This window comes from Tupaia chinensis, unplaced genomic scaffold (assembly GCF_000334495.1).
Source record: "Tupaia chinensis unplaced genomic scaffold, TupChi_1.0 Scaffold000001_1, whole genome shotgun sequence".
NCBI lineage: Eukaryota > Metazoa > Chordata > Mammalia > Scandentia > Tupaiidae > Tupaia > Tupaia belangeri.
Window position 1 is genome coordinate 851,894 of NW_006159427.1, and position 11,254 is coordinate 863,147.

An 11,254-nucleotide genomic window follows, 5' to 3' on the forward strand; every position below is an offset into this window, starting at 1 on the left:
CCAAAGGGGACCCCGCGGCGCCTGGCCATCGGCTACATCAACTCCCTCAGCGAACTGGTGCAGGCCGACCTGCCGCTGCGCGGTGGCGTGGCGGGGGGCTGCGGGGGCCCGGGCGGTGTCGGGCGCCTGGGAGGAGACAGCCCGGGCAGCCAGGCCCAGAAGGTCATCATTTGCCATCGGGGCACCCGTAAGTGCGTCCACATTCCAGCTCTGGGAGGCCAGGACAGGCACGCGAAAGGCTCAGAGGGCAGGGAAAACAGACTGAGGAGTTGACTGGGGTCGTCGGTGGGCTCCGGCAACCCGGAGCGCGAGTCAGGCATTCGTCAGGTTTTGTCCTCAGGTCTGACCTGGGCTCCGCTCAGAGCGCGCGTCCTGGGCTGCAGCTCTTGGGATTCCGGAGATGGGGTGCTGAGACTTGAAGGGAGGAGGAAGAGGGCTCTTCTAGTACCAACAAGACGCTGGCCCAGTAGGGCATCTCTGAGGGGATCCTAAAAGACCAGAGGGGGGTTTGGGTATCAGGTTGGTTGTTTACAGTCTTGTTTTCTTTTACTTCTCAGGGTCCCCTTCCCCCAGCGACCCGGATTATGGCCTTCCTCCCCTCGCAGGACACTCTCTCTCATGGACTGATGAAAAACAACTCAAAGAACAAAATATTATCCGAACAGCCAAAGTGTGGACCCCAGAGGACCCTAGAAAACTCAACAGCAAATCCTCCTTCAACAACATAGAAAACGAACCGCCCTTTGAATTTGTGTCCTGAGGAGTCCCAGACTCGGCTGAGGATCTGGTTTTGTCCTTGTGCATATTGTATATGTGAACATCTATACTGTAAATGTAATTTAAGAAGTACGTTTCTCTCATGGCAATCAACTGTTATTTATCTATTTATTACCTTGTTGAGTTAATGAAATAGATGATCTCTTAAAATATATAATTTATATAATTTATCCTGATTTTCTAAAAAAATATGCAATAGTTTACCAGCCCAATGAACTCTGTGTTGCTGGAAGAACTCCAGCCAGAAAACGCCTTGATTATTTATTGCCAGATATGGTTTATTTCTAAGCGTTGTTAATAAATGCTATTTACCTCTTTTTTAAAAAAAAAGTTATTTGTTTAGTACATGGTGGGAATAACTGTACCTTTTCAAAGAATTAACTTTAAAATGTTTAATCAGAGACTCAAACTGTCCCTGTCTAGTAAGAACCCATGTTTTATTTAGGTTTAGCCTGAAAGGAGTCGGGAAAGATAGTTAGACTCTAACTTCCACCTGCCCCAAATGGTAACACCTCTGCCTGGATTTTATTCTACCTTCCGAATGTCCTATGCGGCAAATAAGCCCTGCAGTACTTATGACTCCCGTTTTCCGGAGGGGAGAGCGAAGGCTCAGATATGTTGCTTGATTTACCCAGAGTCACCTCCACCCTGCCTACTCCTGGTGTACAAAGTGAACTGCGTCCAGGGGAGCAGGGCTTGGCTTCTAGCTGGCCAAGGGAAGGGGCCTTTCTGCTTCCGTGGGCTAAGGAGAAAGGGTTGCTCCTGAACCATGACCCGCCCCTTCAGCAGTTACAACATCATACCTAGAACTCAGACGTACTTCCTTCGGAGATGGAGCAGGGGACGGTGCTGAAACCTGGAGACCTCTCGGAGGCCTCTCAGCAAAATCCAGTGCCTTTTAGGTAAGGCTGGAAGGAGCCCGCTCGCTTCCCTGCCAGGTCTGCAGGGTTACTTTAAATTTCATTTTGCCTCCAACAGAATTTCATCTTCCAGGCCCGGCACCCTGGGGAGACGAAGAGAGCCTGGAGGGAAGGACGCAGTGTTGCCCCCTAGCGAAGGGGAGAAGGCAAGAGCGCGATCGGGGTCGTTCAGCCAAAAAGGCCGGCTCCAGCTTCTCTGCCCCCCTGCGGCTCAGGTCTCCTCACCTTTGGGCCAGAGCCCGGACGCGGGGTAGTGGGTGGCAAGGCCCAGTGCGCGCGGGGAGGCGAGATACGCAAAGCGGAAGATGCGCACCTTGGCGCGGAAACGCTCCCGGCGTGCGCAGGCCAGGCCAAGGCGCCGCGCGGCTCCTCTGTCCAGCAGCATTCGCTTGGTCGACCAAGGTATAATCGCGAATCTTCCCCAGTACCCACCGCCCTGCCGAAGACAATATGTTGGCAGCATGCTAATTGCTTTAACCTAGTTTCAGACCCACCGAGGGGTGCCCCGCGCGCCGCGGGTGCCATGGATCTCGTCCAAGAGCAATTAAAGCGAGGCCGGGAGCCCGACCCCGCAGCGCGGCTTGGCCAGACACGCGGAGATTCTGGGTCGCGAGGCTCCCAGGAGGCTCTTGGCCATGGACCCTCTCACCCCTTTCAGCCTTTGCGCTCTCTCGCTCGCTCTCACTCTCTCTCTTCTCTCTCTCTCTCTCGCTCTCGCTCTCGCTCTCGCTCCTCCCCCTAAAAGATGATTTCACACTGGAGACAGAATTTGAGAATGAGAGAAAATAATTCAATTTTGCCCTGTATTAGGGCCTCATTAAACATGAAAGTTGCTTTTACACAAATGCTTCCATCAGGCATGTAATCTCATTACGCCCATTAGAAAGTCAAATGTTAGGCAGACTTCGGCTTAATTATAAGTTATGGAAGTATTCTACCGTTTTCTTGGGCTGCGTGGACCTGTCTTTCCATTGCATTGGGCACGGTGGCACTCCACAGTTAAAACACTACAATCATTGTGATGTGGTACCTTTTATTTTGCGTGCCACTTTTTTGTGTGAGTCAATGCCTCAACACATCCTTTAGTGCGGTGCAGATGAAGCGGAAGAGCCGAGCTGAGCATGCAAAACACCAGGGTCTCTATCTTGTCACTCTTCTGTCCTGACTTGGCAAGTCCCTTTAAGCACGACCTTCAAAGAGACTGACAGCTTCTTTTTATTTACTCATAATCCATTCATTCTAGTGTAGCAATTCTTTTTTTTAAAAAAAATGCCACAGTAAAAGAAGAACAAATGTATCATTTCAGAGCCTCATTTGGCATCAAGGAGCCTGAGCTGCGGGTGCAGGGTGCAGGAGTGGTTCTTGTGGCAGGGCCAGGCAGGAGCGCCTCTGGCCTGGGGCATCTCTGGCCCGTCCATACAGCCTGGCACTGGAAGGGACATGTGGGGGCAGTTTGAATGACAGATATTCAGCGGTCCTTCTAAGTTAACATTTTTCTTCCAACTCAACCAAAAATGTATTTTGAAAAGAATGGAGTAAACAGAACTCAGGGACTGCTATGGAGAGCCTGTGTCCAGCCCAGCTCTTCTGAACCCCCAACAGCCTGGGCCCTGAAACCCAGCCCGAGACCACCAAGGGATACATATATATGTGAGTTTAAAGTGGGCTCTGACTGGTCTTGTCCGTTTAGCATAATAAAGAGGTTGCAGACCCTGTACTGCAGTGCGTTTTTGATCTCTGGTGGAGAGCTGGCTAAATCTTTCCCCAGGGGTCCAGACTCCACTGCTGGCAGTTGTGGGGGCAAGGAGCACTGGAAAGGGTTTGACAGAGTCTTACCAGAACAGAGATTGCATGGGTGCCCTCTCCTTCCCCTCTAACACACGCCCTCCCACCAAACACACATCTCCCATTCCAGCCCATCCTGCCTGGCTCCATCCTCCGTTGTCCTGCCACTGTTCCTTTGAATCAGAGCGCCCCCTACTTCATCAGTGCCCCTCATCCCCTTCCCTCTCTCTCCCTTGCAGGTGGGTCGGGTCCTCTCTCCTGAAAGTATAGTCCACGTCACAAAAAAGGATGGCTGTCTAGTTTCAGAGGCTGGGAAGTGTAGGCACCATTCCTTTTCCCTTTTTTTTTTCCTAAGGGAACTTTTAGTTATGAGGGGAGGTGGCTCTTCGAAGGAGGAGGGGGCCAAAAGGGAGAGGGGAGCAAAAAGGGGAGTGGGGGCCAAAAGGAAAGAGGGGAGCCATCTCTGCACCCTGAGCAGCATGGCCTCTGAAACGGAGCCCCCTTGTGGAGCCTCTTCCTTCCATGGGGCAGACACTGTGGGTTCATTCAAAACTCTCCTGAAGTGCTGAATTCTAGAGCCCATAGGTCCTGCAGGCAGAAACAGTAGGTGGGAAAGAGAGCGAGCCTCCCACCCCAGGCTGGGAGCAGAGCGCATAAAAGGCCTTGTGGGAACTCCTGTGAAATCGGCTGCGTGTGATTCCCAGGACTGCTCATCTGCCAGGAGCAGGATTAACGCCCCTCCGTGGAGAGGGTGTGAAGCCTCTTAAATCCATAAACTCATCCCATTTCCATTAATGGGCCTGTGCGGTGGCACCGAGTACCAGCTGCGAGGTTGAACAAACACCAGTTGAGTACTCCCTGGCGAACCTCTCTGGGAAGAGGCCTCACCCTCCCTCTCTCCCTCGCCCTCCCCTCCCACTGCCTTTCCAAAGCCTTCTGCAGCCTGTGGGAATGGTCCTAAATAATTCCACCACCAATTGCATGTTTGAGATCTGGAACCACTGGTAGGAAACGATTCCCACGACAGGATGTGAGGTCTGGCCAACAGGTGTTCGGATTTGGCCCAGGGAGATGGGGAAACCCAGGGAGAGAGACAGAGCTGCCAGAAAGCAGGCTGCTCAGGGCCTCCCGGCTTTACAGGCCGTGGAAGCCGCAGACAATCGAAATGATATCTTTATTGCTAGGTTCATGTCCTGGGCTATAACATATCAATCCCTGTCGTGCTTCTCTAGGATGCACCTGGTATTTCAAACTTGTTCTTTTTGTGCTGCTGGGTCCTGGGTTGCAGCTGCCTAAGACAAGCAAAGAGAGAGGCCCTCACAATGTCTCCAAGACTTGTTGGCATGGTTTGCCTGTCTTTAATGTACCATTAACCATTGTCTTCACACAATATGGGAACTGTAAAGCATGACATGTGTTATAATAAAACACATTTTCAATGATACACTTGGACTTGAGGCTGGGGTGCAGCAAACAAACAGGCCCAAATCTTGTTTTGTCTCCCTGGCTAAGCCTACTGGCAATTAAACTTAAGACCACGGTTTCCTCCCCCCTCCCTCCTGATCAGCCAATTAAATTTTATGTCTCCTAATTTTTCACATAGAAAAAAGTCTCAGGGCTGGCCCCGAAAGACATTGATTTTCTTGCTATCACCTGGCGCTCGGACCTTAGTTCCATTTATCAAGAAGGGAAACGTCAGGCGTTACATAAAGTGACTCTGTTACCATAAGGCTCTCACCATCCTGGCCTATTGTTTTCCCTTGTTAATAACTCATTACCAGGATTTAACAAATCAACCATTACATATGTTTTGTGTCTCCATATTTTGATCCGTACGATTAAGCAGATGTTACGATTGAAAATTCAAAAGTCCAAGGCTACTCTAGTCTGAAAGAAAGAGGGCAGCCTCAAACAACGAGCTAACAATGAGATTCAGAAGATCTTCAGAAAAACATTTACCACCAATAAACAGACTCCAACCTGCTCCATTTCAACCATTGTGTGCTTTGGGGGAATAATTAAGTTTAATAGGAATAGGTCTGGAGGGTTTTCAATGCCAAGACCACAGGTGCGGGGTGGCATGATGAATGATTTGCCTGATTTTTGCCAAGCTCAAGGGCTCTTCTCTTGGACTTTCAAGCAGATAGAAAATATTGTCATTTCTTTTAATTCACAGCATTACTTTCAAGCCGAACAAAGGCCGGGGCCGGGGGGAGGCGGGGGAAGGGCTCGGCTGTAATGAAGCGCTCTGAGGCGGAGGTGCAGCGGCGGAGGCTGTGGCGGCGGCGGAGCGCGCTGCTGCGTTGTGCGCAAGTGACTCTCCTGTGCCACACACAAAAGGCCTCCCTCTCCCCACCTTCTGCCGCCTTTCAGCCCACGGGCCCCTGCCGAGCCGGCTCCCGGCCTTCTGGCTGCCTCCCCAAGGCAGCTTGGCCTTTGGGACGTCCGCGGCTGCCAAGGCAAACCTCGCCAAACTTTCCCCAAACTCGGCCGCCTGGGGAGGGACCCTGGCCGGAGGCGCGCATGCGCCCCGCCCGCAACTCCGCGTTCCCGAGGTTCCGGAGAGCCCGGGTGGAGTCGTACGAGCATCCCCCGAGGGCAACCTAGCCCCTGCTCCCAGGACAGTCGGGGCTCGGGTGCTGTCTGTATTCCCTGGAGGCTGAAAGTGTGTGCCTGGCTCCAGGCTCTCCGCAGTTCCGCAATCTTTGCGCATGGAAGTCTCCAAGAGAGGGTCCAGAAGCCGAGGGCAGGGAGGAGGACAAACGGCCTTAAGGAGGCCACGAGGTGGTACCCGAGGCTTCCTCCAGGAGACCTGGGGCAACCACGCCCCCTTGCCGGGCGAGAAGCCCACTGGCAAACGCTTCCAGCGGATGTTGGGACCTGGAGCGCAAGTTGTGGCGAGGAGGTTTTGCTTCTGGGCCGAGGCGCCAGCACTAGAAGCCGGCAGTACCGGGGACGTCGGTTTCTGGTCGCCCCCGAGTTTCGAGCCCTTGAGAATCTACCTCCACCTCCCGGGGAGTCTTGGCCCTTGACTGATCCCCGCCACTGACCGCCAACTCCTCCCCTGGCGAGTCGGCACCTGTTCCAAACAACCTGTTGCGCCGCCATCGCTTTGGAGAGGTCCCGGCGCTCTGCTCGAGGGAACCGGGCTGTGGGGAGACCCCCAACTTCCGGAAAAGAGTTTAGGGTCTCCAACAAATGAGAGTCACCCCCTCCCTGCTTCCTGTGGCACTAGATGTGTTTCACCCCGGCTCGTGTCCCAGGAAACCTAGGCGTTCTGGGCACCCTGCACCTCGTCCAGTCTAGGGGCGTCTCAGGAAGCATTTTGTAAATTTGGGTGAAAGGATTAGACAGAAGTCGGATTAGAGACACCAAGGACTAATTAAATCCTCTTAAAAATCCTTCTCCCCTCCCACACCCCCACCGCACAACCAGATAGGAATGTGTGGTCCTCGCCCCCACCCCCCAAGCCCTCTGGCAGTGCTCATAGAGAAAGCTAGTTAGGTTTGCGCTCGCGTCGAAGACGAACTGACCCTCAGTCTCACTTTTAAAGCGAAAGTGTCCGAGTTATTTCTGGTTTTACAGTTTCTCTTCAGCGATTGTACAGGGTCCCCTTTAGCTCCTTTCTTGCTTGGGTCACTAAGCGTCTCAGAAACAGCTCATTAGTCGCCTATCTTTGGAGAGAGAGCCTTTGGAGCTGATAAATCCAGCCAGGGGATGTTTCTAGAAGGAATTTTAGTATGAAATCTAGTTGGGTGAGGGTTGGCATTTGGACTTTTCAAAACAGACGTGGAATCCTATAGGGAGACTCAAGAAATTCATCTGAAAAACCATTGGTCATGCTAGTTACAAATACAATTTAAAAAAAAAAAAAACGAGCCACTTCTACATGAAGGGCCCCCTTAGGTCAGATGCAACCCCACACCTAACACTAGTACATATAATGACACACGAGGCGTCAACGGTGGGCGTTGGTGGCAAGAGCGAACGTGTGACCCATCGAAGCAATTATTTGGGAGTTTTTCCCGTACTTTTGAAAACATCCTTGACGCCTCATTTCTTTGATGGCTGCTCAGTAGACGCCGCGAGACGGTCGCCGAGCGCCCCCCCTCCCCAGCGTTCGCCTGCGTGCAGCGCTTTCATCCAGGGCTTGAATTGTGTTGTCAACGTTTAGTAGACGAAAGAGGAGGGGGCATGAGAACGGGAGGGTATCTTGAAAAGTCTTGGAAATCGGTATATTTTGCAGGTGTAGAATGTGCCTAATAAGCATGGCTAGTGCGCGCTCCCCAATGGCGAGGGTATGACAGGGACAGCTGGCTCAGTTTTCAGTGTGAAAACACCCCCTCGGTGGACCAAACACAGCGACACTGACCTTTCTGCGGGGGGAACCAGAGATGTGCCTTTGACTGAATTAGCCATAAAGACGTCTCACTACGACTTTTGTTCCCCACGAAAGCAAAGAAATATTGCGTTTAATATGAGAAGTACTGTTCACAGCTTTTCCGTGCCCCTTAAGAAATACTACAGTGCTGATTTACTGGTGCTCTTGCCGGAGGCTGGGGTGGAGGGCTGGGGATGGAGCAGTGAGGACAGAGAAGGAGGCGGAGTTGGTGAGCTAAATTGCCTGTTGCCTGTTTCCAAAGTTCTCTCTTTGCAACTGCAAATTTATCAATCTTTTCCTCTGACAATACTTTGAAATATGTCATTGTCATCCAGACTTGTTTGATAGATTATCTGCAGGCACACAGCCTTTTCCAAGGTCAAGTTGAAGATTCTTGTTTGCTGTTTAACTGGGTTGTTTAAAAACTCAGAACAATGCCTGCCTGTTACATGTTCCCTTGTTCTCATGGGGCATTGGAAAGCAACTTTTCCTGTTGACCAGGTCTCTGGACATTTCATCCTCTGGAGCTAAATTCGGCGACCAGGCTTTGGCAATGAAATCAACAGGAGAAGGAATGAGATTTAACCTTCGTGCTTGCAGATGCCAAGGAGATTAAGCCATCTTTTGAATCTCCTCAAAGTGTGTACTAATTTTTCTCTGCAGGTCATGGGCTAGTTCTAGTCACAGGCGTCTCATTCAACTTTCTGACTTCATTTCAGTGGGAAGTTGCAAATAACCCTCTCCTAAAGCAGAAAGGCAAATCAATTGTGGCCACCCTTGTTTTTGCCAGCACACGACCTGTTGCTCTTAAAGACACTTTAAAAATAAAGTCAGCTTCTAAATTGTCAGGTCTTATGGACATATTTATTTCTGTGTTTAGTGGAAAGACTGGCTCCACAGTTTCCTCTATATCTACGATGATTGATTTTTTTTATTCAACCAACTTTTATTTACCTTGCAATAATGTTCTGGACCAATGTGATAAATTACAGATATGCAAATTTCTTTGAATGGTGTTGTAAGTGTGTCTAGCTGGAGCTGAATAACTCCTTGCAAGTCAGTCTGTGCGCGCTCAGAACCCCCGGGAGCTGATCAAAGCACCCATTCTCTTTCATCCCCGGTATTCTCCTCCAAACTATTTCGATACAATATGTTTCCATGATGCACTTAATGTGCTAGGGACATAGAACTCATTACAACCTAGCTAGTTCTGCCGACCTCTTTGTTCTGCCGCAGAAAGTCAAAGAAAAAAGGAAAAGCGCTGCCAGTTGCCAGCTTTCTGAAATGCTAAAGCATGCGTCATTTTTCACCAGGTCTCGTCTTGATATCCTCAAAAGACAAACTATGAAACCGGCCTCAGCCCTTTCTGGCATTAATTACACTGCTGTCCAGTCGATCTGTTTTTCCTATTATATGCATTTCTCAGCAGGGATTTTTTTTTTTTTTGCAAGACTTTCACAGCTGCAAGTTAAACTATGAATGCATTTTTATCACTATGGAAAAAAATAAGTGAAAAGGCTGCGAAACATACAGCAAAACTTTTGAAAGACGTCTGGTAGACAACGCACTGAGGGAAGGACTTGGGGAGGGGTGTGGCATTGCAACTTCTCTCAACCTGAAATTGACCGAGAGCCTCCGAAGTTTCCCATGCGCCTAAGTGTTCTGTGGAGACACTGCTTGTGCCATTTGAAATTCTGCTTTGGCCCCCAAATAAATCTTGAAGGTTAACATGTGTTAAAAAATCCTGCAAGGCAACAGCCTCTACTGTGTCCTTGCAGTGAGGAGGATGCGTCCAAGGCATTTCGGTCCAGGATAGTGGCACAGAGAATATAAATTTTATTTCATTTCCTCTGTTTCTGGTAGGGGTGATTGGTTGGTGGAAATGGCTGGCAGCCAGTTCTGGGAAAGATTCCAGACCTGACTCCGATTAACCCTCTCTGGTGAAACTCTGCTGGAAACCAACTCACCAGCAATTGCCATTAATCTACTTACTAATTAAGCCAATTCATTTCTAAAGGAGAAAAATTCCTTTCTTTAGCCAAACTGATGGGAGGAAATTTGAAAGAAGCGCCAAACTGTGTAACTGTAATTCAGCCAAGGACTGCGAAAACAAGGTGTTGATATATAGCAGCAGATTTAAAACAAGTTTCTAGGGCAACACTCCTTTGGAGACGGTGGCATATAGTGCATAGTAGATGAAGCTCGAATAATGCTCCATGGTGCTATGCCACCCCATGTACTTGCCTCGAAAATAACACCTCCCTCTCCAATGGAATCGTGTTCCTTTTACGCACAAAGAAATCGCCTCTCTAGCTTTCTTTTAGAGCAGAATATATCAGCTTTATGTGACAGCTACCACAAATATATTTCTTGAGATGTAATAAATAGCTTCAGAAATCTGTAATCCAGAGCGTAGGATTCAGATACAGACTGTGACAGGGCCTGCCGTGGAGTGGAGGGAATGGAAAGGACCAAGCTGACCATTACGCACGGGGAGAAAAGCAAACCTGTCTTTCTGGAAAATGGTACCTGGCATTCCCGAAAGAATAGCGACACGTGAGTCTAGGTTTTCACACTTAATGGGAAGCAAAACTCCACAGTTTCTTCCATTTACTTCATATAGCTATATCTATATGTATATGTATATCTCTATCTATTTACAGCATTTATGGTACAGCCAGGAGCCCTGTGTGATGCAAGATAACAGAAAGTCTTCCTAGGGGAAATGAGTCTTTACCCTTCACCTCTTTGGGGATTGGTCGGTTTGAGAAGGCAGGAAATGGGTTTGAATCTGTGGTCCAGAGGGATTGGACCAATTAAGAGTCCAACAAGTTGAGTGCAACCAACTTTTATTCTGAAGTCTGTTCCTTCCCACCCTTAGGCACCAAAGCAAGCCTCTGAGCCTGGGGAGTGCCAGAATATAGGTGGTGGCCCCTCAGGGTCTATGCACCCCCCTCCTGCCCACCCAGTAACAGCCAGCGGTTTCCATATGGACTTGGGAAGGTGAGAGGAGGGTTCATTCTAGCGTGGAGTGGGGCGGGAATGCAGAGGGAGGGACCGACAGCTAGTTCAGAAAGGTCGGGGAGATAGCGTCCTTTGCCAGTCAGGCAGTCCGGACGCCTCTGTTCTGCCGGGTTAATCAGAAGTGTCCAACTCGTTCACCGGGCTGCTCTGGGGTAGGGATGACTTCTTCAACGGCTCTTTCATGGTTCCTGCCATCTTCCCTAAAAAAAAGAAAGAAAGAAAGAAAGAAAGAAAGAAAGAAAGAAAGAAAGAAAGAAAACAAGGAAAGATGAAGACGGAACTTTGTTTTACCTACTCTGCATAAGCCACTCCCCACTCTTCATCCGCTCTTGGAGCACATTGAGTCATTTTTAGTGGGTCCTCCCAG

At 49.8% G+C, this 11,254-nt stretch overlaps 1 protein-coding gene across 1 annotated transcript in view; it reads left to right on the plus strand.

Annotated features, from left to right (window-relative positions):
- Nucleotides 1-1,084, plus strand: part of PTF1A (pancreas associated transcription factor 1a) — a 1,739-nt gene extending 655 nt beyond the window's left edge. The window contains exons 2-3 of the mRNA XM_006139766.3: nt 7-187; nt 558-1,084. Of these exons, the coding sequence (XP_006139828.1) occupies nt 7-187; nt 558-760 (384 nt within the window). The 3' untranslated portion in view covers nt 761-1,084. The remainder of the gene's footprint in view (nt 1-6; nt 188-557) is intronic.
- The last annotated feature ends 10,170 nt before the right edge of the window (nt 1,085-11,254 follow it).